This window comes from Larimichthys crocea, chromosome XIX (assembly GCF_000972845.2).
Source record: "Larimichthys crocea isolate SSNF chromosome XIX, L_crocea_2.0, whole genome shotgun sequence".
Taxonomy (NCBI): domain Eukaryota; kingdom Metazoa; phylum Chordata; class Actinopteri; family Sciaenidae; genus Larimichthys; species Larimichthys crocea.
Window position 1 is genome coordinate 9,122,719 of NC_040029.1, and position 25,935 is coordinate 9,148,653.

General features: G+C 43.3%; 3 protein-coding genes across 5 annotated transcripts in view; all 3 read right to left on the reverse strand.

Annotated features, from left to right (window-relative positions):
* Positions 1-2,211: 2,211 nt before the first annotated feature.
* Positions 2,212-4,332, reverse strand: jagn1b (jagunal homolog 1b). The gene is made up of 4 exons (XM_027291861.1): positions 4,168-4,332; positions 3,113-3,211; positions 2,947-3,019; positions 2,212-2,860 (listed from the first exon to the last, which is right to left on the reverse strand). The coding sequence occupies exons 2-4, from the start codon at positions 3,199-3,201 to the stop codon at positions 2,471-2,473; spliced, it is 552 nt and encodes a 183-aa protein (XP_027147662.1). The 5' UTR covers positions 3,202-3,211; positions 4,168-4,332; the 3' UTR covers positions 2,212-2,470.
* Positions 4,333-5,206: 874 nt separating this feature from the next.
* LOC113748355 (collagen alpha-1(VIII) chain-like) lies at positions 5,207-10,583 on the reverse strand. Its single transcript, XM_027291857.1, has 3 exons — positions 10,446-10,583; positions 8,220-8,499; positions 5,207-8,140 (listed from the first exon to the last, which is right to left on the reverse strand). The coding sequence occupies exons 2-3, from the start codon at positions 8,494-8,496 to the stop codon at positions 6,192-6,194; spliced, it is 2,226 nt and encodes a 741-aa protein (XP_027147658.1). The 5' UTR covers positions 8,497-8,499; positions 10,446-10,583; the 3' UTR covers positions 5,207-6,191.
* LOC104928335 (hypothetical protein) overlaps positions 10,470-25,935 on the reverse strand; it is a 28,799-nt gene continuing 13,333 nt past the window's right edge. Inside the window, exons 9-10 of one of the 3 annotated variants that reach the window (XM_027291858.1) lie at positions 20,568-20,702; positions 10,470-10,620 (exon numbers count right to left, since the gene is read on the reverse strand). In XM_027291858.1, coding sequence (XP_027147659.1) covers positions 10,599-10,620; positions 20,568-20,702 — 157 coding nt within the window. In that variant the 3' untranslated portion in view covers positions 10,470-10,598. Of the gene's footprint in view, positions 10,621-20,567; positions 20,703-20,906; positions 20,968-25,935 lie in introns of those variants that run through there. The other 2 variants (XM_027291859.1, XM_027291860.1) reach the window with 2 other exon arrangements.

The following is a 25,935-nucleotide window of genomic DNA, read 5'->3' on the forward strand; positions in this document are numbered from 1 at the left end:
ACGCGGGCGGGGGGAAAAGGACCGGAACCAGAGCGCAGCAGAAGAGGGGAAAACCAATGAGTGCAGAAGCGCAAAACTAGACGCCGAACACAATGAAGGCGAGTGGCGCCGTAGCGCACACAGCGGTTCTTGGCAGTTCACTCCTCTTTTGGACAGACAACCCTCAAAAGTCCAAGATCACAGGTTGGAACCCATGACTTCTGAAGCTCAAAGGGAGTGTTCTAACCCAAATGAGCTATTGGTCACATTATCATAAGCAAGGTCTCTTGTGGTTTTCTGTCTTTTTTGGACAGAGACCCCAAAATCCAACATCCTACATAGGTGGAACCATGACTTCAGAAGCTCAAACTAGCACTCTAACACAAGAGCTATTGGATTCTTAGGGTAGTAGTTTTGGGCTGGTTTTCACTCTTCTTTTGGACAGAGACCCTCAAAATCCACACGCTATCAGTTTGAACCCATGACTCAGAAGCTTCAAATGGAGCACTCTAACGCATTGAGTATTGGCCACATAGTCTAAGTAAGTCCTTATGGTTTTCACTACTTATAGTTTTTTTGAGTGGGGTTTTCACCTCTTTCTTTTGGACTTCAACCTCTTGTCAGACCTCCAGTGAAAACGACTCTCGTCTTCCTCCTAACCTAACCCACCCCCCCCCCCCACACCCCCCTCTACTCTCCTCTCTCCTCTCTCCTCTCTCCTCCTATGCTCTGCTGCTCTGAGCGGGGTTAGAACTCACGACCTCTGGATCTAAAAGGACCTCAGTGGCAGGATGGTAACCCACTGGACCAGTGAAGACGTAGGAGGACACGAGGAGCAGTGAGCAGTGGACCATGAGGTCCAAAAGGACATGGAGACGTGGGATCCAACCTCAGCTCACAAAAACTCAAACATCAAACTAAGTAACTAAGTAACAAACTAGTATACTGACTTTTTGCCATACTATACTAAGACTTTTTTCATATAGTATACTGCCTTTTTTGCCATACTATACTATGACTTTTTTTTTATAGTATACTGACTTTTTTTCCATATTATACATGACTTTTAAAATATAGTATACTGACCTTTTTTGCCATATTATACTACGACTTTTTTTTATAGTATACTGAATTTTTTGCCATATTATACTATGACTTTTTTAATATAGACAGTGAAAACTTTCTAAATAAAACAACGGCATACGCATGACATAAAACAATCTCACAAAATTGAGAATTCTCCTGTGGTCTTCAGCGAGTGTCAGACGGTAGACAACCAAGAGACGACTACAACTCCACACAAGGTAATGGCGGAGTTTAAAGGAGTCGTCTGTTGACCTACCTCAGTAGAGATAGATCAGTAATCGGTGGTAGTGGAGGAGCTCACAACTGATGTTTTCTGGACTGACAATGAAATTTCAGGACCATTTCTTACACTTAATTTTGACTTGCTTTAGTTTTTGTCGCTATATTTTGAAAGGATGTTACCATGAGTACATTTTACTAACTTACTAACACATTGCGGTTTCACACTATGACCACTGGACAGCGACAGAGACTGAAGTCTGTATCAGGAAAGTTCAGAATACAAAGATCAAAATTGAAACAGTCTGAAAGGAATTAGATATTAAAACAAGACACTTGTTTTAATTGTTTTATGGTGGTTGCACACCACATATACTGATGCTGATCAGCTCTATTAACACACAGTGTTAGTTAGGGCTGGGTATCGTTTAAAAATGTTCTATACCTGTACCGATACCAGTACCCTTAAAATGATATGGATACCAACTGAGTACTTCATTCGTTTTTTTCAGCTTAATTCGATATTAATCATGTGAAAAGAAAGCAATCGCTTGTGTAAATGTCACTCTCGTAATGATAACCAGCCAACTCCAATCACACGGCGCATTGAATCAAAGAAGGCTTGTGGTGACTGACTGCGAGCAAAACCATAGAAACATTAATTTTTTTCTTGATCCGAGTACAAAAAGAACCGATTGCTTGTATCGTCTGACAGGCGCAGTATCGATACTACTTGGTACCAGGTTGTTTCGGTCGATACCTGAAAAGTATCGAGTACCGATACCCAGCCCTAGTGTTAGTACCCTCCATAAACAGGTATTAATTCCTGTTTTATGTGGATGTCCAATGAGTGTTGACGTAGTCAACTGAAGCAATAAACCACCCAGTGTGTGATATGTACAGAAAAACACATGACGAAAACACACGAAAAGTCAAATGAATTTATTAATCTTTCAAAACATCGACTTACATGATCATGTGTCTGGTTTGTTTACTGACAGTACCTGTAATAACGAAGTACAGACAGACAACAGAGGACATTTACAGGAGGATTTAAGCACAGAGTGATGGCAGCAGGCACGAGCAGTCCGGGGAATTCATACATGATATCACCACTGTCAATATAAATATAGAAAAATATGATGGAGGGCCACAATACGTCTGGAAGTCTCTTCTCTTGGTGAACTCATTTCTTCTTTTTATCCTGCGTGCTGGTGAACCACTGGTCCAGCAGCTTCTTGCTGTAGTAGATCTGCCAGCCGTGCACCTGCACAGCAATCACGATCACCAGGTACATGACGGACACGGCGGAGAAGCCGAAGATGAAGCGGTAGGCTTTGCCGTGTCGGTACAGCTGTTGGGCCACAGGGAACATCTCCATGGAGCCGTAGATCAGCGGGGCCACGCAGAAGAGCCCCGCGCTGATCATCGAGATGACGAGGTAGCTGATGTTGTTGCGGGGCAACGCCAGGAAGCAGAAGATGGTGGGAATGATGCTCAGGAGGTAGGGATACTCCCACTGGTACGGAGAGGCGACTACCTTGTGGGACACCAGGCTCAGTTGGCTCACTGTGACCTGAGGAAGAAGAGACACAGAGAGTCACAACAAACTCACGACACGAGCCAAACAAAAAATATCTGTGGCAACTTTTGAAGATCTACCTGAGCGGCCATCAGCACCCAGATCACAAGATGGACAATGTTCAGTTTACGGATTTCAGACTTCAAGGCGACACTGCAGGACAAGAGGCAGACACACAAAACACAAGTAGATTAAGTAGGTTACAAACAAACATTACAGTGTGAGACTTAATACAAAAGGACCAACCTCATCTGGTAATGCGAGGCAACCCTCTCCCGATGCTGGAAGTCGCTGCCGTCTGTGCCCGTCGCTCTCGGACCTTCTCGAGAAGCCATGGTGGATTATCTGAAAGCAAAACACGATAAAGTTTGGCGACACGACGGAGCAGCAAGAAGGCTGGTTTAATCTGACGCTGTCACGTAAAAAGAGTACTTCAAATTTGTAGTCAAATCAGGGGAATCACAGAGTGACTGCAGGGGGGTTGCATTAAAATGCAATAATAAGCTACGTTTGACAAAAAAATATTTACAAAATAAATTTCTCCTCCTGTAATAAGACTCTATAAGTCACTCTGGGAGGAGAAGAGAGCCAATAAGCGTAATAAGCGTGGTGGATAACATGTAGTGTGCGCTTTCAGGCACACTCAATTAGGATTATACGGTGCAGATGTTTTAACTCATAGAGAGTGTGTCCACTGTGTTTACTGAGGCTGGCAGGGAGAGATAATTATAAAAATAGGACAAGGACAAGAGAGACAGGCTAGGGAAGTATCATTATGAATCATAATGCTCATTACTGAGCAGAAAACTAAAAAAAAGATGTTATGATATTATCTGTATCAGTGGGAAGGTGTCAGAGACAGCACATTTAAAAAAAAATGTATAAGAACAAACAGTTAGAGCTCCTCGAGGAGCCTTTTAATTTATAATATTATATTATATATATATATATATATATAGTAGAGACTATAGATCTATAGAAGATATATATATCTCCCAGGCTCCTCGAGGAGCCTTTTCTCTGTGTGTATATATGCTGCCGTTGTCTAGGTTACTGTAGCCCTGTTGTGCAGTACTCCGTTACACTGCAGCCCTGTAGTAACGTTGGTAACGTCCATCAGATGTCTGTATTTTTATTTGTATTTATTTAAATCAGCATGTAAACACAGGAAGGGCACGAGCTAACCAGCTGCTAGCTGCTGTCAGTCATTCAAACCGGACGGTTGCTAAGGGTTACTGCAGCTCGTTAACAACGCTGCGAAACGTTTAAGGAACAAACGACAGATCAATGACGGCACTTACTTTATTACTGGATGATCATCCGAAGCGTTTAACCGTAAATTTAACCGTAAATGTGACCGTTAACCGGAGAGACGTGCTAACCGACGGGGTCCATATAAGGGAGGGACGGACAGGAAGTGTGACGCCTCAAGCTCTGATTGGTCAGACGCTTCTTCTTCTTCTTCTTCTGCTTCTGCCTTGGGGTTCTGCAGCAGTGACGTCTAGTAGTGTTGGGAAGTTCGGTTCTTTTTAGGGAGTCGAATCGTTCGACTCAGCTCTAGTGTTGGGAAGTTAGGTTCTTTTTAGGGAGTCGGATCATTCGACTCAGCTCTAGTGTTGGGAAGTTCGGTTCTTTTTAGGGAAGGATCATTCGACTCAGCTCTAGTGTTGGGAGGTTCGGTTCTTTTTAGGGAGTCGGATCATTCGACTCAGCTCTAGTGTTGGGAAGTTCGGTTCTTTTTATGGAGGGATCATTCGACTCAGCTCTAGTGATGGGAAGTTCGAGTCTTTTTAGGGAGTCGGATCATGCGACTCAGCCCTAGTGTTGAGAAGTTAGAGTCTTTTTAGGGAGTCAAATCATTCGACTCAGCTCTAGTGTTGAGAAGTTAGAGTCTTTTTAGGGAGTCAGATCATTCGACTTTTTTGATATGATGGCTGGGAACCACTACTGCTGCGCCTGTTGCTCCTGTTATCGGCACTTTTGAGCCATCTGTGTATAAGTAAACATAATCTCTATACTATCCATTTATGTATCATCCATTCTGGTATTATCGTCCACAGAACTGTTGGGCTGAATTCCTGAATTTCCTGTTTTTTAGTTGTTCTGCTATTCACTCACTGACCCACCCACAGCTTGATTTTTGTTCTTTCCCATTGTTCACTTAAAAGAGCCGGCTCTTTGAACCAGCTCGTTCACAACTGACGCATCACTACCACCTACTGGCACTGCTCATCCACTGTTTCCCACTCCCTTACAGTCTTGTAATCATCAGAATCAGACATCAAATAATCATAAAATCTGTAATTTAATTGTAACAATAATGGAAACCAAGTCAAGACAAATGTTTTTGTTTCTTTATTATCTAACCAATAAAAGCAAAATTCACATACTTTAGGCACAGTTTCTCCCATTTAATGCTGTGCACCATTGTCCAAAGTAAAGCCAACAAAAAGGAAGAGAGAAAACACAAATTGCACATCCACAGTTCAAAATTAAACAAAACTGACACACGGTGGTGATATGAATGGGTACGAGCATGAATGATATTTTTTTCTTTCCGAATATTTGTGAATATTTGTTTTTGTTGATTGATTACTGTCAACACACAGAAATTAACACAATCCCAAAGTAATCAGTAGTCAAACAAATAAATTACAGAGAATACTGACAAACAAAACAATCTTGACAAAACAAAGTTCAACTGTGGGCAAAGGTTTTTATTTATTTATTCTTTGGTCCTGTTCTGGACTGAGATATGGTGTGAAATTGGATTTAAAACTCACCCAAATACTTGCATTTAAGAGCTGCATTTTCATAAAACAACATAAAAAGACTAACAATAACTTAATAACTGTATGATGAATCCCCCAAAAACAAACCCAACCTTATGTACTGTGAGTAAATGCATTGTACAATGAAACTAATATGTTCTTATGTGCCCAGTATACAGCGTATAACTGTAAAGCGAGTGAAAAGTGAATACAAGTCTGCAACGTAAAGCCTCATTGTTCCAGCCATGTCTTGATATATTGTGTGTTGATGGATATAAGAATAAATGTAAACATACGAGAATTATGACAACTGACATATTTGGTAGTACTTCTTGTGCTCTTAACAACACAGAACCCTCACAAGAACGATCATGACTCCATTGATGTACTTATACTTGCTACTGTTTATATATAAAAGGTTATTCTTCCACCGCTCTTTGTAAACCATTTCACTTGACCTACGTTGTACCTTTGAGACTGCACTTGTTTTACCATAAATATGGTAAAATTTACCTCCAATACGTCATTGCTATCGCTTTGTTTATACACAATTCTTACATTGGGTACAATAAGTATCCGGAAAACGTAGAATGGACATATTGACCAGCGTAAAGTCCCGCAGCCTGGTCAGATGGTAGCTGTATATGCACAGTGTCTCCATGTCGTAAAGGGAGTACAGCGCTCCCTGATGCCTGATCCAGCAAACCCTTTTTGTATTCATCGTACGTGTACATGACTGGCTCATTGTTCTTCATTAGTGCCACCCACACGTTACCTCCCTTGCAGTGGACATGGTAAGCAAAGTAGTAGATCCCTGGTACGCTACAGGTGAAAATACCAGTTTGGGGATTGTAGTCCTGGTTGCCGTTGTGCAGGAGTTTGTCAAAGATGACCGGAGAGCCAACAGGAGGGAACGGGTTTGTGAGCTTTGCTGTGAAGGCCGGCATCTCCACGGCATTTCCACCAATGTCACCTCCGTTCTTCTTGTAGCCTTGTTTTTGGCTGCTATATGGGCCGGTCACGGGGAGGATCTGTCCAAGTTCAGGGGATGTAGCAGGTAGTCCTGGGGGACCAGGGGGTCCAGGTTGTCCTGGTTGACCTGGAAGTCCAGCAGGGCCACTTGGGCCAGGGTTACCCTGAGGACCAATATGGCCTGGGAGTCCTGGCTTTCCCTCACCAGGGTAGCCAGGTTTACCAGGCAGGCCTGTTTCACCTTTCGGCCCTGGCATTCCAGGAGGTCCAATTGGTCCCCCTGGTCCTGTAAGTCCTGGAATACCTTGTGATCCTTGGTGGCCTTTCTCTCCAGGTTGTCCCCCCTCTCCTCTTGGTCCAGGTAGTCCTCCACCACCAGGGGCACCAGGTAAACCCCTTAAACCATGTTCTCCTTTGGGGCCAATGGGCCCTTGAAAACCTCTTGGTCCAGGTTGTCCAAGCTCTCCTGATAATCCTGGGTGTCCTGGAAGACCTGGAGGCCCTAGAGCACCCTTCATTCCTGGATATCCCTTTTGTCCCCCAACACCTTCCTCTCCCTTTTGCCCTGGGAAACCAAGACTACCGGGAGGCCCCATTGGACCTGGTGGGCCAGGCATACCACTAGGACCGGTGGGACCAATCACTCCAGGAAGACCTCCATGACCTTTATCACCTTTTAGGCCTGAAGGTCCCGGGAGACCAGCATGTCCCTTGTGACCCTTAGGTCCTGGAAATCCTGGTTTACCATATCCTGGTAAGCCTGGACCCCCTGGTAAACCATGGGGGCCTGGTTCCCCTTTCGCTCCAGCAGGCCCTGGTTGCCCTCTGAAACCATCTTTTCCTGGTTTCCCAATTCCTGGCACACCTGGCGGTCCTGGTTGGCCTCTATCACCAGGTGGCCCTGCCAGTCCTGGCTCTCCAGAAGGACCAGGCTTTCCTGGTATCCCTGGCTGTCCAGGGAGACCATTCAGGCCAGGTTTACCAATCCCAGGGTTGCCCACATGTCCAGGTGGACCTGGTGGTCCACTGGGTCCTTTTAAACCTGGTAAACCGGGTATACCAATTCCTTTGTCCCCCTTGTGGCCTGGAGGACCAGGGAGCCCAGGTGGACCTCTTTGTCCAGGCTCTCCTGAAAGACCAGTCTGTCCGGGCAGCCCCTGACCTCCTTGTTTTGAAATCCCAGGTAGTCCAGGGGGACCTGGGAGCCCTGGGGGCCCAGGAAGTCCAGTTGGTCCTTCACCACCACCAGGACCAAGGTCACCCTTTAGCCCTGGTAATCCAGGTCCTCCAGGTTTTCCTGGCAATCCTGGCATGCCAGGTTTTCCGATTCCTGGGTAGCCTTGAGGACCAGGAGGACCTGGCTTTCCTGGTAATCCTGGCAATGCTTGGCCTGGTGGTCCAGTGGGCCCCTGTGGACCTGGTGGTCCTGCTGGTCCTGGGGGACCCTGAACTCCTTGTGGTCCTTCTCTGAGACCTTCTACACCAGGACCAGGAGGAGGTGGACCTTTAGCTCCTCTGGGGAATGTTTGTCCTGTAAAAAAGATGCAATTTATGTCAACCGTTAATTTAAGGGGTTAGCATTTTGACATTTTGGAACTACTGGACCTCACCTTTGCTATCAGTCAGTGGCCTCTCTTTGGCCATCTGCAAAGGCAGCTGAGGAAGCTCTTTCCCATACTGAGGCACTTCTTGGCCATAAGGCAGGTGTGGCATCTCGTTCCCCATAAACTGTTGCTGAGGATACCCATCATTGTACTGAGGCAGGGGCTGGTGCTGTTGAGGCAGCTGTTTGTGTCCATAATACGCCCCGCCATGGACCAGGTGTAATAAACATAACTGGGACACTGTGATGAGTAGATAGAAAGAACGAAGGGGTACAGCCACCATTTTCTGCAGTGGAAAAGAAAATAAGTAAATATAACACAGTCTGCAGATAGACAACTCTACACTGACCTGTGATCAGGTGAACGGTGTCTCTAATTCGTACGTCTGTTCTCACACTATGTAACTTTGGGCTCCGGGTCGGGAGAAGTACGTAACGCTTTACAGCACTAAGTCACACAGCACCAACTATTTCACTGATTCTGGTGAAACTGGATCATATTTTATGGAGAAAATGTTTTCTGGTTTTCCCTCTGATGTCCTCCGGCTGCTCCGCCTCAACTCTCTGTGATTTACAGAGTTTATGATGGACAGTGAAGTAAATGGCTGACAGCTGTAGCTGCTGTTAGTTAATGTGAGCTCAGAGCACCGGGGGAGAGTTAGTGTTTGTACCAGAGGCGTTTTGGACTACCAGGAAGAAGAGGAGGGTTTCATGAGGGAATACTGGCGGTTAGTAGAGCCGGTGTTGTGCCAGAACCGGAGCTGTGCAAGTGGGCAATGTACCTGAGCTCAGCAGTCTCTAAGGACGTAATGACAGAAGACATTGACAGAGGAAGCTAAGAAACTGCAGGACAAGTGTAAATCTGGTGAGAGCTTGGTGAAATAAAAGGCTGAAAGACAGACGCTGAGCTGGGCTGACTGCTGTTGGACTAGTCAATAATATAATCCAGCTGCTATGTCTTGTGTTGTTGACCTTGCTCAACGTTCGGCTGTTAACAAAGCTGTGGACTCTACACAAGATGCTACAATTCCCTAATGTCTGGTAAAAGCCTGCATCAAACTTCACACCTTCGGTTTGTAATCTCAAGGCCAAAGGCATCCAAACCCTTTATGTTCCTTGCCTCACCACACGAGGTCGCTCACATTAAGTTTGAATATGCTGCTTTCACCACCAGGACACAACATTTAATAACTCTGCCATCAAAGCTGTCATGTTAGTCCATGACCAGCAGGCTGTGCTCCTCCACCTCACTTCTAAGCCAACACTTGGGGTCTTATGAAACCCACTGTGGTCAAACCAAAAAAGAAAAACCTCTGCTGCCTCCTGGCTCCGGGTGATCTCCCTCACGTCCTTCCTTTCCCTCATTGTTTACACATCTATTCAAACACACTGTGTATAAGCCTCAGAGTCTCATATCCTTGAAGTGAATTACACAAAGCACATGCTGCTAAAGCATATATATCGTAATTAAGAGGCCCCCACAGGGGACGCGGTCACTTTTGAACATAATCCTTAATCCTTCAAACATGTGTGCGCTAAAGAGATTGACTAAGTGCTGCCAGGAACACGGTGTGAAAATAAACGGTGATGGGTGAACGTATGTTTTCCTCCGCCGTGGTATTTGTGTGTCCTGAAACAATCCCAAAGAGATCAAAAGTCTTTGGAGAGCTGGAATAATGGAAGTAAGACTTGCTTACATTTTTCTGAGCAATTTAAAAAAAAGAAAAATAGGCAAGAAAGCTAAGTCGTGTCAGGTTGAATATGTTAGCTGTTAAATATATTTATAGCACAGGTTTCATCTCTCACAGATACAAATTGCTATTCAAAGAAGCAGAGGGTGAACGTATGAACTCACATTTGATATTTCGGGGGAATTTGGGAGGTTTTTAATTAAATTCTTGTTGAGTTTAAGGTTGATTTTGATAACATTTTTTAGATTATTAAAGATTTTATCTGGAAAACCGGCTGCAGAGATGCTTTAAGTGACACTTAGGTCATATTTTAGAGAGATTTCATCTATTTTCTTAAATCCCAGCAAAGTTTAAATATAGATTTTATATTTACTGCACTTTTTTTTGGCTTTCTAGGTGCCGACATGAGTCAAGAAAGCTTAAAACCAATTATTGATTGCAGTTATCGGACAGTATGTTGCGACTCACATGCATTCCTCTACATAAACTCTGATTTTGATACATTTTGTTACTTTAAACAACCTTCAGATCATCTCTCTTACTCTCAGATTTTTCCTCCTCTCAGACTGAAGGTGCTCTCTCCCTCTGGCCTGCGCCTCCTTCGTCTGCTTTCCCCTCAAACTTTACGCTGCTTTTCTGGGTCTTTTCCAAGGCATGAGCGGGACGGTGGCCATGCACGGGGTTCCAGCCAGGTGTTAGCTGCAGTCCTGCTGGGCCCTGTGAAAATATGAATGTCAAGTTCAATGAATGTCAGGTGGTGACCTTTCGCAGAGGTGCTGGGTTTGTAACACTAAGCTGTCATCTCCACCTGGTAGACATATTCAGCTTAGACACACCTCGTTCTGTGAGGAATGCAGCGATGGAGGTATTAAAAATAAATGTAACAGAACAGTAACGTCATAAAACTGTACCTTTGCAGCTCCGTTTAGGAGCTAAGTATCATAATGAAACATCATCTGCTTTATGAGAGCAGACTTGAGAAGTCTGCAGTGTTTTCAGGCTCCATATATCGAGTATTAACGTTAATATTTATCTTTTTCTCGCCTGGGCAAATCCCAAAACCTCTTTAGAGGATCAGAATCAATGGATATATAAGTCAATAACTAAAGAAAAGTGTCTTTATTGTTATGTACTCATCTGTACAAAACATCTGTTCATTTATAGTCATTGATTCCTAATTTGGCAGAAGCGTGCACAGAATGGATGATATGCTGTAACTCAATTTATTATATTATATATGAAACTATATTATATCATAATATACATTTAAAGCTTGTTGAAACTGTTATAATCACATTTTCATTTCTTCTGTTATGTCGATATATTTTTTTTACATTAATTTTAATTAAATATTTAATTGTCTTATTTTTAGTATAATATTACATATATTTCTATATTTCTATTTTCTGCTTTTCACTGTCTTGTTTTTGTGTTATATCTATAGAATCTAAAAAATATAAAATAAAAAGGAAAGTTTCCTGTAAAATTACAGACATTATCTGTAAATCAAGTGTGATAATGACAGATTAAGTTATTTGTGTTTTTCTACTTTCTAAAATGACATAGTATTTCAAAGTGATGATTTTACCACAGTTCAAAATGAAACGGCTTGTTATAAAATAAAAGTAACAGTCTGTAAAAAACAGGACATGAAATGTAAGGGCCCTTGTAAAAAAAGGACAAAAAGTTGGCAGATAAAATTGTGCTTTTAAACTTGTTATGAAAGTTTTGGGACGATGAAAAGTTACGATTTAAAACCTTAATTGAAAACAGCTCGTCAACTGACTAAAACTTGGTCATTAAGTGTTTCACATTCAGCCATTATGGCCAGACTAAATAGCTATTTTATGTTTCCCCCAAACCAGAGCGCTGGAACAAATTGTTAAACATCTTTTTCAGATACGAGCGAGGGATTAATCCTCAAGTATTCATCTACTAAACTGAACATGATTTCACACACGAGGATGTTGATCTGATCCGTCGCTGTAGTCAAAACCCCTTCGAACTCCCACAACGTGACCTATTCCTCCGCAGACAAAAAGGGAACACATGCTTGGCGAGGAAACGAGACGACCTCCATAAAACAGAAAGTCCACAAAAAAAAAACAGAGAGAGAGAGAGAGAGAGAAGACAGAGCGGAGCTTTGAAAACACATGTTCGCCGTATCCTCCAAGGATCCGTCAGTCTTTGTGGCTCAGGGAGGCGCAGCAGACAAAAACACATCCTCCTCCATTTACTGGATGAGCTGCATGAGTAACGGAGCTCATTTAGAAAGCTGGATTCAGGTTCTGGGGAATCTTCATCTGTTTAAAATTAAGTCTGAGACACACATGGGGGGAGAGTTTGGGACAGACTTTCTGCTGTGGGACAGTGTTTAGCTTTTGAAAGATGTTGGTTTCTATCACATTGGATAAAAATAGTTTGGGCACTTTCACATCTTTCTGTAAATATTGCATGAAGAAAGATGCAATCCCAGTTTCACTCTTCACCTTTCTTGAGCACCAACGTTGCCGTCTGGGTCATAAGACAAGACTAAGACAAAGCCAGAGCTTAAAAACTGTTCTTCAGAAACCTGTGGATGATGTCACAGAGACGACATCCAAGTTTTATAGTCTATTGTAAAAACTAATGATGAGATGAGACATCAGCCCAGATCTCACATCGTCCAGGTCAGTAAGGTGTGGAGGACTCTCCAGCCAACCACACCTATGAATCTGTGTCTGCTTTGTATCAGTTTATTAATTCAATTCCCAATTTTAAACCCAAATTTAGGAGTTTTTCTGTGACCTTGTGAGAACTGAGATTTCGAAAAATAAATAAAAATGGAATAATGAAGTCATAACAGCACCGCAAACTGTCTAAACATTCATCCTGTAAAAACACGACGTGCTGCTGCTGCTGCCAGTGGACAATCACGGATTGGATACGGTATCAAATACACAAACACAGTGTTTGTTTTGACGATTAAAAAAGACGACTGGAACCATTTCATGGTATTTGTACTTTTAATATTTCCACTGGACCGTTACGCCTGAGTGCTTCCTCTACACGTGAAAGCAAATATGCTATTTACTGCAACGAAGCTACCAATTACTTTGAAGAGGGAGGCTTTGATTGCACAAAGTCCATATCATCAGTCATCTTTTGGTTTCCAGACAGTGTAATGGGGAGGCAATTGGAGAAACCGTCTGTGGACCACAGACTAAAACTGGGAAAGTATTGAATTATGAGGATATTACACCGTGTGTTTGTTTAGCTTTGAGTACCCCGCATGGCAAATGTTTCAACACAACAAATAAAGTCTTTTCCTGAATCATCTTGTTCTGGTTTATTTCCTGTTTTTCCATCACACAGGATGGAGGAAAAGTTCAGGTTGCTTCGGGGTCAGGTGGGTTAGATAACGCGACTATGTAAGAGATTTAAGCCCCGTGGAGAAGAAAACTGATTTTTCACGGTACAGTCCGTTTTTTGTTTCTCGTTTTTTTTGGGACAGAACGACTCAATTTGCAAGAGTTTCGTCTGGGATATCATCGAGGGACTTCAATTTATGCATTCACATGGTGTTGGAGGCCGATCAGAGATCTGCGAGATTCATCCAACAAAAACTGCAAATGAGAAGTGAGTCCGCTCAGGTGCTTTTTTTCTATACATGTAGTGAAAACAGATGCTTTTCATAGCTTATCAGTACTATATAAGTAAAATGAAACATTGCTGTGAATTATTACCCACTGATGTGTTACGGCAATTTCTGTGTTATTTACCAGTCATCTATCTTTAATCTAGCTACAGCAGTCTGTCTTGGCAGTTAGTGATGGTTGCTCGCTCTTGCTCAGTATGTCAGATGTTCAGTACATATAATAAATGTAGCCGTTTGTTGTTCTGCAGACGAGACTTCACAGAGCACGTCAAAACTTAATAAGACATGATGCCAAAAAGCCAGAAAATAAAAGACCTGTCATCATCTTGAAGGTTCTGGCTGCAGGTTTGACCTTTGCAGACACGGATTTTCATTTAACTTGTTGGTATTTTTACATTATATGTGCATACTAGGGAATTAAATGCACACTGAACCATTCACATAAAAGTATGTACAGGGTCTTAACATGATAATATATATTGATCTTCCGTCATGGGCAGCTAGAGCAAGAAAACGCCAATTTCTGTTGCGCAAAGGAACAAAATCCCACAGTCTGAGCATCATCGGATGGCTTGACAATAAATATCTTGACATCTTTAAATCTCAACAACAGGACTCATTTTTCAGACAGCTTATTTTCTTTGAGCCTTTCATCTCGTGCTCAAACTCAGCGCTGATGAGAACTCTTCCAGGACACCTCCACACCCTTCGCTCGATGACAATCCAACGCAACAGAAGATCGCCTTCCCCCAGAATCGATGCTGGTTCCTCTGAAACTCTTTGCCAACACTTACAACCACAGCCGGCTCCGCTTGGTGATGAGCCACAAGTCTTTTATCACCTCCAGCTTGGCTTTGAAAATAATCAAATTTCCATTTCTCCTCTTGTGTTCCTCTCCTGACTGATTCCAGATGGGCGACTCCACCGCTCGATAAACAAACAATGAGGAACAGAGGCATGTCATTGCTTACAGATACGGGTGCCAGTCTTAATTGCTTGTGGTCACGGCTGGCGTTTGTGTTTTAAACAGATTGCAAAGGGTCTTTTCTTTAACAATGAGAGCAGGCAGCAAACAGCGCTGCAGGGCCAACTGTCATCATACTGAAATGAAGACACCTCGGTGCTTGCTACTACGATTTACCACATCACGACTGTTATTAGCGTCCCCAGTGTTGCATTTAAAGCAATGCTGTGCAACCTTCCTACCATAAGAGTGAAGTAAAGTGCTGCCAGCTGTAGCTGCTGTTAGCTCATGTGAGCTCAGAGCACTGGGAGGAGCGTTTGTACCACAGGTGTTTTGGAAGAGGAGGCTTTCAGGGGAGTGCTGACGGAGTGGAGTCGATGTCGTGCCAGAACCGGAGCTGTTGACTGGGGAAAGAATCCAGTAAATTTTCAAAATAAAACACCCTGAGTTTGATAGTTTAAGTTCTGTTTTCAGTATAAAAGAAACTTCTGCTTCGTATTACATGAAAATGCTACAATAAATTCATGGACTTCTTCCCAAACAGTCATGGGATTGAACCCCAAGCCTACAATTACTGGCTGATCTGCCGTATCACCTGAGCTTACCCAAGAACAATACAGATGTTGTTCTCTTTTACTGGCTACGAACTGTGCTCGGCTTCGAAATCAGGCAAAAATACACGCAACTGTTCTGTCAGCGCTGCGTGAAAAGCTTCGTACGCACACAGGAATGCAGCGATCAGCTGGTCGCACGAGCGCCAAGACAACATCTGGGGAATGCACCTGTGTGTTTTGTGTGTGTGTGTTTTTCCCGTATAAGAAAAAAAAAAAACACTCAGGCGAACATCTGTCTGCAAGCACCGGGGGATCGATCTAATATACTGAGGTACAAGGAGTACATTTAGCAAAGAATGCACCAAAATTTGTGATAAGCTGATTTTTAAAAAAATGTTATGACACATAATTAAATATATTTGAGGTTTGCCTTGCTTACATCTTAAATCTACAATAGCAGACACTGCAGTGAGTCTTCTGGCTCAATAGATGGCGCCAAACTCCATTTTTGATTCGACAGTCACCTCATCAATACGTGTATCAGCCTCTCTTGTTTACTGGTGTTTTCCACAGACTGGGAGGAGGCAAGAAAAGAGCAAATTATCCTGAGAAAATCTGTGTTTTTTCCTCCTTCGCACAATCAGATTTATTGTTGTTTCATCTGTAATTAATCCTGGATGTTGGTTTTTGTGCATCACGTCTGCCATTTTCCATCTCCAGCGTAATCCGCAGAGCAACAACGGCCTCTCTTCGGTGCATTATTCTCACAAACCACAAGTCATATTTCGAGCATATTCTGGACCTGAAGCTGTTTTTCTTCCCTGCCTTCGCTGCCCTTCCCGTCTCCGAGCAGGTGATTTATCCCCGCCTCAATCATCGGCTAACGTTTCCCCACACAGCTCAGCTTATCTGGATGGAAAGCGAAGAGTTTCTGAAGCCAGTTCCATTTTTGCTCTTTGTCAGCATTCCTTCACACCTACTCGATCTCTTTGCAAAGCGAAGGGCCGGACTCACCTTCGGGGGCCTCGATCTGGATGTCTTGGACCAGAGGTCAGCTGACCTTTTAAAAAGGTGGCTCATTTCTTTTTAAAGGTGGAAACACATTTCAAACTGAAAATAACCGCAAAAAGGGAAGTAGCACCCAGACGAGTTTGCTCGCCGCTCCTCCGACCTCTGACACGCACATACGTCCACGCACATAATTGCGCCTCCTGCTCGTCTCGTTGACAGACTTGGGGGAACCACAGCTCGCCCGACGTCTGGCCACAATTTTCATTTCAGGCAAAGAATCAGGAGCAGGAGGAGAATTATTTTCCTATTAGCTTTGAGTTCGAGTCAAAACAGAGTATCTGGTGTCAGTGGACAGTGTTAATGGCGACGCACGACTAAGAAGAACTTAGCAACGAGTACGAAGAACCTTATCTTGCACAGCAGGAAAGAAACACTTGCGAGGCTCTTCAGGAGTTTGTGGTTTCGCCACATTTTTCTCTCGCTTGTATTTGCACTGGCTCTCAAAGGGACCCCTCCACAAGTGAATGAATTATTTTTATAGGCAACAACAAACGTTTTGGCCAATAATCAGATCTGATCGCTGATACTATTCTTTTAAACCGCAGACTCCAGAGGGGAATTCGGCAGTTTGCAGCTGCATAAATAGATTTTGTGTCCCGTGTAAACCAGAAAAAGAAGAGCACACACTGTGCAACGGGCTCTTCTTTGGTTTCCAAAGAACACGGGTGGAAACCAACAGAATATATTTATATTTTGAAGCATTTGTACCTTTTACAGTCTAATTGAGACGTTTAAAAGGTCCGGTGTTTCAGATTTAAGCAGCTCTATCTGCGTTTGGTCACTGAAAATAAAGAATATTGTAATGTTGTCACCTAAGAATGAGACTTTTATATCTATGGAGTCTGCCATGTCGTTCTACAGGCCATCGCAGTTTCTCCTGGAGCCGGAGAGCGAGCACAAGAGGTTGTAGTCAGCTAACTAACATGATTTAGATGCCACTAAACCATCCATACTGATCTTTTAAGTTACACGTACCTCAAAGATTGAGTCCAAAGTTTGTTTCCACAGCTGATTTCTGGCATTCCCAGGTCCAAAATGTTGATTCCCTCTCTAAACGTCTCATTTAAAAAACTCTACGAGGCACAAAGACGTTAAACTATTCAATATTTCACAAGAAAAGATAAGATCTTTAAAAAATGAGCAGATATTTCTGTAGCAGGATTTTGGTTTTTCTTCTTTCAGACGCTATGAATCAACTCACGTCCGCTTAGACTTATCTTGTGACTGGAGGGCACTTGGCCCATAGTTTGGGAACAGCTGTAAGCTCCGTGGCTGTGAAGTGAAGCCAGTGCCTTAAAAAAACTGCAGTTCATCAAACATCCACTTGAGGCTGGCTCCAGAAGTGAGTCAGTCCCTATGAGCCCCCATGTTGAAATGTTTTTAAAAAAAAGTGTGTATGAGTAGTTAAAACCAACTCCACTTTCAGTATCTTCAGCTTCTTGTGTTGGTACTTCTGCTCTAATAAAGGATCTGAATACTTCACCAACCCACTGCCAGTGAATCTGGCGAAGGCAAATCGACCACAAATACCTCGGAAGATTTCCAACAGCCGAACGATGAATGCTTTTGCAATTTCAACACACAGGATGTCAAAAATATTGTACAAGTGGGCATGAGAGCTTCCAGAGGGGCGGTAATCGGTGAAATTAAAAGTGTGAGAGCAGACGAGTATATGAAAAAAAGGGGTGAGGTGGTGATTAAATCATACTTTTAGAGTTTGATGATGGTTTCTGCAGTGTGCTTTTTCTAACTGTTGCCTTTCTTTACACGTATCGGATTTATTGGGATCGTAAATACTCCCGGGATCATCGAGGACTTGCCGCGTCTGACCGGTGACAGTAATGGGATATGACGACAGTCCCGGGGAGCTTAATGTGTTATACAGTCACACCATAAAATATGCCACTCAGAGAAAAAATATGATCCTCCCTTCCCCAACTGTCCAGATGTTTTCGGAGCGGAGTATACGAGGGATAATAAGAACTACAACTCTGTCTACTTAGGAGTTCAGATAAGAGATACTTTGCAGTAAATCTACAGAATCTGAAGCTGTAACTCGAGCGTGTGTTTGTGCCCGCAAGGAGAGCAAAGCGAACGTGAGAGTTTAATCGCTTGCAGAGCGCCGTTGAAATGGCCACAATTGCCAGTCTGAAAGTGATTTAGATTTCATATTCGGAGACATCTCAGCGCTCCGCACGGTAGCAGGCGAGCGTCTGGACACATGGCCTCGAATCACAGAGGCTGCAGCTGCAGGGATCAGGAGAGACACATTCCCTCTGAGCTGCATAAACACTTCCCGTTCGGTAGGTGAGAGAAAACGCCGTCGAGAGGCGTTAAGAGAGTGACGACTGTGTAAAGTCTGCTGACAGGAGCAGCTTCTGCAAACATCCAGCCCCCTCAGCTTAGCACAAACCAACGAGCTCACTGCTCTTTGACTTGAGAGAGTTGCATGATAGGATCGACTCGTACGTCTGTGCACTATAGATGAAGCTCTACAGGCAGGAGGCAGTTAGCATAGCTTAGCATACACACTGGAAACGGGGGGAAACAGCTAGCCTGGTTGTGTAAAATCTGCCTAGCAGCAACTCTAATACGTCCCACCGGGATGTCGCCTTTGATAACTGGCTCAGATTTGGTTATTCCACGTCTTAGCCGAGATGGCGGCGACCACACTGAGCTTCACAGCGTCTTGTCAGAGTGACATCACAGAGACTACGTCCATGTTTTACACAGTCTATGATTGTAAAAAGAAATAGAACAGCTCTGGCCGGAGTCATGCCCGGTATAATTTAGGATTAAAGCTCACTAATTGACATGTCGCTCGTTTAATCCATCTTCAGACCATCAGCTTGTGCAAAAAACTAAATAATATCGCCAAAGCAACCTCAAATCTAATAAAACAATCCATGACCCGAGTGACCGTCCGGAGAGCAGCGATGTCCTGCAGTGAAGCGTCTCCAGCATCAACCTGCCGTTTCATTAAAGACACGGCGAGTACGGTCGACTCCCGACGAGTTAATTGGTTTTAAAGAAAACATGCCTGACATTTTTTCTTTTACTGGACAGCGGGAACTTGGAGTGGCAAAACCCATCCTGGGCCAAAACTGATCTAGCTCCAGCTCCAAACACAGCCAGCCTCAAGGCCTTTGGACACGAAAAACTATAAATCTTCAGGTATCTTCCACCTGATCGAGCTTCGTTACAAGGAACTCTCATTTTGGGAAGTCTGGTTGGTACCACTCTGGATAAACTTTTCAGACACTGCTGCGGTGTTGTCTCCGTTTCCACGGCATTTTACATCAACAATTTGGCGATGGCAGCGGTCCTTCCAGCTCAGCGAGAGTTTACGGTAATCAAAAACTATCAGCGAGTTAATTGTACGAGTTGTTCGACCTCAGCTATGCGAGGTTACCACATTTTCCCCTAATTAAAGGAGTTTTCTCTCAAAGAAAAGGAAAAACACGATCACTTTTAGTGGCACCGAAGGAGCTGGAAGTTAGAAACAGATGCTAAACCTCGCTGGCTTCTATATAAACCGACCTCTCTGCTATCTAAAGAAGGTTATCGCCTGAGTTCATCACACAGGCCTGTGAAGCTCATTAGATAGATCCACACCTGGTTTCATACTCCGTGATAGCGACTATTATTTCCACCCACTCGCAAGGAGAAAACAGTCCAACAGGAGAGGCTGAGGGTGGAAAAGGACATGTTTAACACTGATAAATCCACGTCGGGGTGTGAAGCAGGGAACTGTTTCTTGGCAGGTGCACGCTCGCTCGGATACTCTGTGACAGAGTTATACCGAGGAGGATAGAGAGGGGAGAATTGGTTGAGGTTTTTTTTGAGCAAATCCATCTTAAGACCTGTCCGGGAGTTAAACACATGTTTTAGGTGGAAGATAGGTAGAAAAAAGAGAGCTCCCAAAGCCCAAACTTTCCGTCTCTGACTCATTTCTCAGAGCCAACTTGCTGCCAGGAAGCCTCTTTCTAAAACTAATCCCGTCTTCTCTTATTTATGTGGGATATTTTAACCTTAACACTGAATCCTGTGTTGAAAGAAATGCAGCTAACATTCCATTAAGTGGTGCTAAATCCTGTCAAGATGCTGAACCGTGCATTTATTTTAACAAGCTGAGTTATTCTTCCCAGGTGTCTCTTTTTTTTCTGGGATTTGGGAAACTGTTAGACATTATCTGCAGAGATTTCTGTCAGCAAAAGGCTTCGTCGGATGTCTTATGCAACTTTTTTTGGGGAAGTTTTGGACGTGTTGTTGTTGCTTTCCCAAATCCAACTCCAAGGAATTCCAAGAGAGAGAAAAAGGGGGTGAAAATAATCCAAGCTCCGGCACCACAACCATGCAATAAAAACACTACTATGAGGCCGATCATGCCAAACAAAAATATAAAATCCTGCTGTGCCGGCAGTGACGCATCACTTACCTTTGTGTGCTGCTGCTGCTGCTGCTGCAGGGTGGAGGTATCACAAAGCTTTGAGGAGCTGCTCTGGTGAGGGTTTGGCTTTTATCTGCAGGTGGGTGGAGCTGCACGAGTTTGAGAGGAGAGAGGAGAAAGGATCTGTGCATGTATGCGAGAGGAAAGAAAGTAAGGAAGGGAGGAAGGAAGGAGGAGGGGAGGGAAACAGGGAAAAATCAGATCTGAAAAAACGCTGCTGGAAGTTGCATGTTTGCAGCTTTATTAGCGAGGCGAAAAGAGCGAGCTGCGACGATAGATCACAAGGAAGAAGATCCTCGTTTGACTTGGAGCTCTCGGTGCATTCTTTGCATGCAGAGAGATTTAAGGGCAGGGTCTCACTTTGGTTTTGGCAGAGGTCAACGTCGAGCTGAGAGAGAGGAGAGAGTGCACACACACACACACAGTAGATGACAAAACAATCCAACCACAACGCCCATTTAAAGAAGCTGTTCTGGAGCTTTTGGTCGATTTGCACAATTTACACATTAAAGATGAGAAAATGGACGAGTCCTCTCCTGTTCTTTCTCGTTTATTTGTGCATAAAAAAGGCCAAATCCACATCCATGCTTACAGCTCTGTGAACAGCTACCACAGTGTTACCTTTGAGCTAAATGCTACAAGAAAGAGTTTTGCACGTACATGTATTTCTATCCTCCTATGTGACTCCCCTCCAGAGAGCTTTGGGTGTAAAATGTCAAAAATATTTTGCCTTTTGTCCAAAATCAGAGTAATAAGCAGAGACATGAGGGGCGAACACTCACACGCCGAGCAGCTGGTTCACATTTAAAAAGGACTTATTCTATGTGTTTTTGTTTGTGTTGCTATTTTAGCTCTTTAACGTGTCCACCCCCTTCGACTGACAGCCCCTCTGTGCCGCGCTAATTGGTGCTCGTTAAAGTAATTTGCAATTCAAATAGTCATGACTTCACTTACTGGTAAGTTAACTAATGATGTGTCTGTCGCGAACGAGTCGGTTCAAAGTTTTTATAGGTGTTTCTATCTGCTTTGTGTGCCAGAGTGGTTCCACAAGCAAGTTAGTGCATTCAATGCAATGAAAACAATCACCTGGGAGCTGAAAAAGCCGACTCTTTTTGGTGAGCTGAGTCAAATGATCCGACTCCCTAAAAAGAATCGAACTTCCCACTTATCACTACAGTTAACATCACTGACCATCTTGCAGTCAGACGTTTATTTCAGCTATTATCCCAACATACACCAGAAACAACAACAGTTCAGCTGCGTGGAAACACTGACCTCATACGTGTCTGTATGCAGACTTCCCGTTCCTGTAGTTATTAACCTGAGACTTAGATCTGAAGGCCAAGCTGCTGCAGCAGACAGCCGTGGCAGTGACTCTCATTACTTCCCGTTTCCTGCTCCTAAATAAGCTTTTCTTTGATCTCGGGATTGGCAGCGAGAGTCCTGCAAACAGGTGGACGCACTGTTGCGTGAGCTTCGTATGTATTGTCTAGTTTGGTAACTAGTTTTGATGTGTCAGTCGCGAACGAGCCGAGTCAAATGATCCGACTCCCTAAAAAGACCCGAACTCCCCATCACTAGAAACTAGTGCTACATGCAAAAAACAAAAAACAAAAATGTTACTCTTCATTTTCTTTTAGAGACACATCTGCCAAGTCAGTGGTCACATTTCAGCTGATTTGAAGATTGTAATGGTCGTGTGAAATAGGTCACTGGCTCCGGTCTTGATTCTCACACCAAAATGCGAACCACAGCATCAGCACAAAACTTTAAATGACAAGCTTTAACATTTTTTCCACACACGACACTATTTTCCACTTCCTTTCTCTACCAAATAACCAAGAGGTACGCTGGAGGAAGTGGACGGTCAGCATATTTCTGAGTCCTTAAGGTGACTTTGAGATGTTCTAACAGACGGGACCGATCAACGGCCAAAATCGGCAGCTGCTGAGTCGGCTGAATGGAAAGTAAAGCAATGCAGCCTGAACAGAAGCTAAGAGTAGTACTCAAATCTGTGGTGACAGAACTGGAGCCAGGGAACACTGTTGAGTTTCTCCCGCATCTGGGTCTTATTGTTCTTCTCCCGTCTTTGAGAAATGAAACACTGAACAAACAAAATTTGTCAAACCCCCGCACTCTGCAGCTGAGGAAATCAAAGTGGAGGATTAAATTTTGTGTTTGTCTTTAGTTTGGACGTTCCCGACTCCAAAACACAGTTTGTGTCAAATATATGAATATATTGCCGTGAAAAAACATGTAGCTCAATTTGAGGGACATTAGCGGTGTGCCTCTGCGGATGACAATGTGGGTCAGTCCACCACTTTAGCCCAATATGAAATATGTCAACATCTATTAAAGAGACATCATACAGACAGGATGAATCGTCATATCTCTGGTGATGCTGTAGCTTTTACACGAGGGCCAACAGGTCAAATTAGAGTCATAATAAACACAATGGATGCATTCTGTACTATTCCCACACTGACATTCCCATTAGCTTCAAATGTACTTTTAGTGCTAATTAGCATTAATTGCTAGCTCGCTAAAAAACTGAATATGGAAAACATAAGTGTGTTAGCTTGGCTAACTAGCTTAATTCTTACAATAGTAAGTGTGTTAGCTTGGCTAATTAGCTTAGTTCTTACAGTAGTAAGGGCATTATCTTGGCTAATTAGCTTAATTCTTACAGTAGTAAGTGTGTTAGCTTGGCTAACTAGCTTAATTCTTACAGTGATAAGTGTGTTAGCTTGGCTAACTAGCTTAATTCTTACAGTAGTAAGTGTGTTAGCTTGGCTAATTAGTTTAGTTCCTAAAATAACAAGAATGTTAGCTTGGCTAAATAGCTTTTAACCTACAGTAGGCGTATAGTACGTATGTGGCTTTCAAATTAATATTTAAGTCAACTTGAAACAATAAAAGCCAGCGGTTTCAATCAACTCTTTGAGCAAACATTTATTGGGTAGCTATAAATTCTGCTAATGAACGTTGAAAAAATTCATAATTGGCAGCTAGAAATCAGTTGGATCGGATGTTCTGAGATACTTCCATGCTAAAACTGTCAGCTATGATTAAGATGTATCTGCTAATTACTCAATTTATACACATTTTAATGATGTTTACCTCTGCTACCTTCAATGTGACATACTGTCAAACAGTCATGAAGTCAGAGGTACTACTGTACATCTGAGTCCTCATCCATCATACGGGCCCTCGACTACGATTAACCCGAAAGCCTTGTGGAAAGATTTATGAGCTCTCACTGGATTTCCTGCCCTGCCAGCGGGAGACTTTTTAAACGTTCATACATCAGGCTTATATGGAGGGATTTCCTTTTGTCACCTTTGTTTGGTTGCATGCCAAAGAGGGAATCTGACATCTTTAAACTTCCATACAGTCGAGCTCCGTCTTCGATTCTGGATCTGTTTTTTGTCCTTTGGCTCCAAAAAGACGTCAGTGACATGATGTCATTACGTGAAACGACGCAATTTTTTACAGCTGTGGTGCAAGAAGACTAACAGTCCTAATTCAGTGAGGCAGAACTGCACATACGTTCCCAGTCCCAACATACATATGGCGAGCAAAGTAAAGGTTATACATCAGTCAACACTGTCTGCAGCACTTCCTCGCAGTGAAACAAGCAAACCCGCTGATTCCTGCTGGAACCAGTTACTTAATGCGGTGACGAGCTGTTTGCTCTCGCATGACCACCTTTTGAATTTTTCTGTCTGGCTGTTAATCCGGTCGTCTCAGAGCTCCGAGTGCTTTGATTTTTTAGGGAAAGCTGCACTACTTGAAAATGTTCCTCTCCGTCTTTGGTGGACGGGTTCTGAGACTTTGGCAGCTGGATGCCAAAAAAAAAAAAAAAGGTTCTGGAGACGACAGATCGTCTTTATCCGTTCATTAAAGCCAGCAGGGCTGCTGTTGTTGTAAAAAAAAAAAAAAGCACAAGGTCTGGCAGCAGCAGTTTCTCAAAGAAATCATTTAGCCTCTCACTTTTCCTCTCGAGCTCTTGACTGTGTCTCACTGCAACTGGCACAGCTGAGTGACAGAGGAGTGAAATCATAAGACGACGGTTTAATTGGGTGAAAAATCTACAGCCATGCCAGCAGCTCCGTGAGGCCGCACTGTGAAACATAGCAGGAGCTTTGAGTTTATAATGCTAAATGTGCTAACATGCTCACAGGGATAATGTAGCAGGCACATGTCCTTAGCTTTGCAGGTTAGCACGTTAGCAAAGTTGTCGACCACAGTGCAGTGTTGGGAAATTCGAGTCTTCACATCACTTATTTAGACGGTAAAATCTTTTTTTGAGTCATTTCGTTCATTTACTAGTGCAGCGCGAACGAGAGTCTGATCCATATAAACGAACCGCTGTGTGTACTGCTCGTCACACAGCCTGAGCGGCCTGTCACGCAACAAATGAATGACAAATTATCCGTATGAACGAACCGCTGTGTGTACTGCTCGTTAAACAGCCTGAGCGGCCTGTCACGCAACAAATGAACGACAAATTATCCGTATGAACGAACCGCTGTGTGTACTGCTCGTTACACAGTCTAAGTATGAACGAACCGCTGTGTGTACTGCTCGTTACACAGTTTAAGTATGAACGAACCGATGTGTGTACTGCTCGTTACACAGTCTAAGTATGAACGAACCGATGTGTGTACTGCTCGTTACACAGCCTGAGCGGCCTGTCACACGACAAATAATCCGTATGGTATGAACGAACCACTGTGTGTAATGCTCATCACACAGTCTGAGTGGTCATGCAGCTGCCTTGTGGTGAGGGAACGTACTGCATCAAAATGACGAATCACTCACTGAGACTACTCATTACTCCAGTCATATGAAAGATTAGTTCATATTGAACGATACATTCACGACCGACACACCACTACCACAGTGGAATTACACTCTGAAACTGGGGGCGCTAAATCCTGGATTCACTGGATAGCAGTCTTTACTTACTACTCATTTCATTAACAACGACTGAAACTGAAGCAGCTTATTTTATCATTCACCCTGTGCTTTTCCTACTACTGCAAAACCCGAAGATACCGACGAGGCTTTAGCATGTACTACAAGCTTTGAGCTAACACAGCATCAACAATCCAAAAACCAGAGTTCAGAGACAGAGTCACAGCTGTCCTATTATATTTCCAAGAAGATTAAATCACAAAAAATCTGTTTTTGATGAACGGTAACCATGCTACACATGTGCTTGTAATATCAAAACGTATTTCTATGGTGACACAATGCACTGAAGAAGTTTTGAAGAACACAAAAGACAATATAAACCAGTATTGGTAGGGAAAGAAAGAGCCTTCTCAAACCAACCAAACCTGTGCTCAGA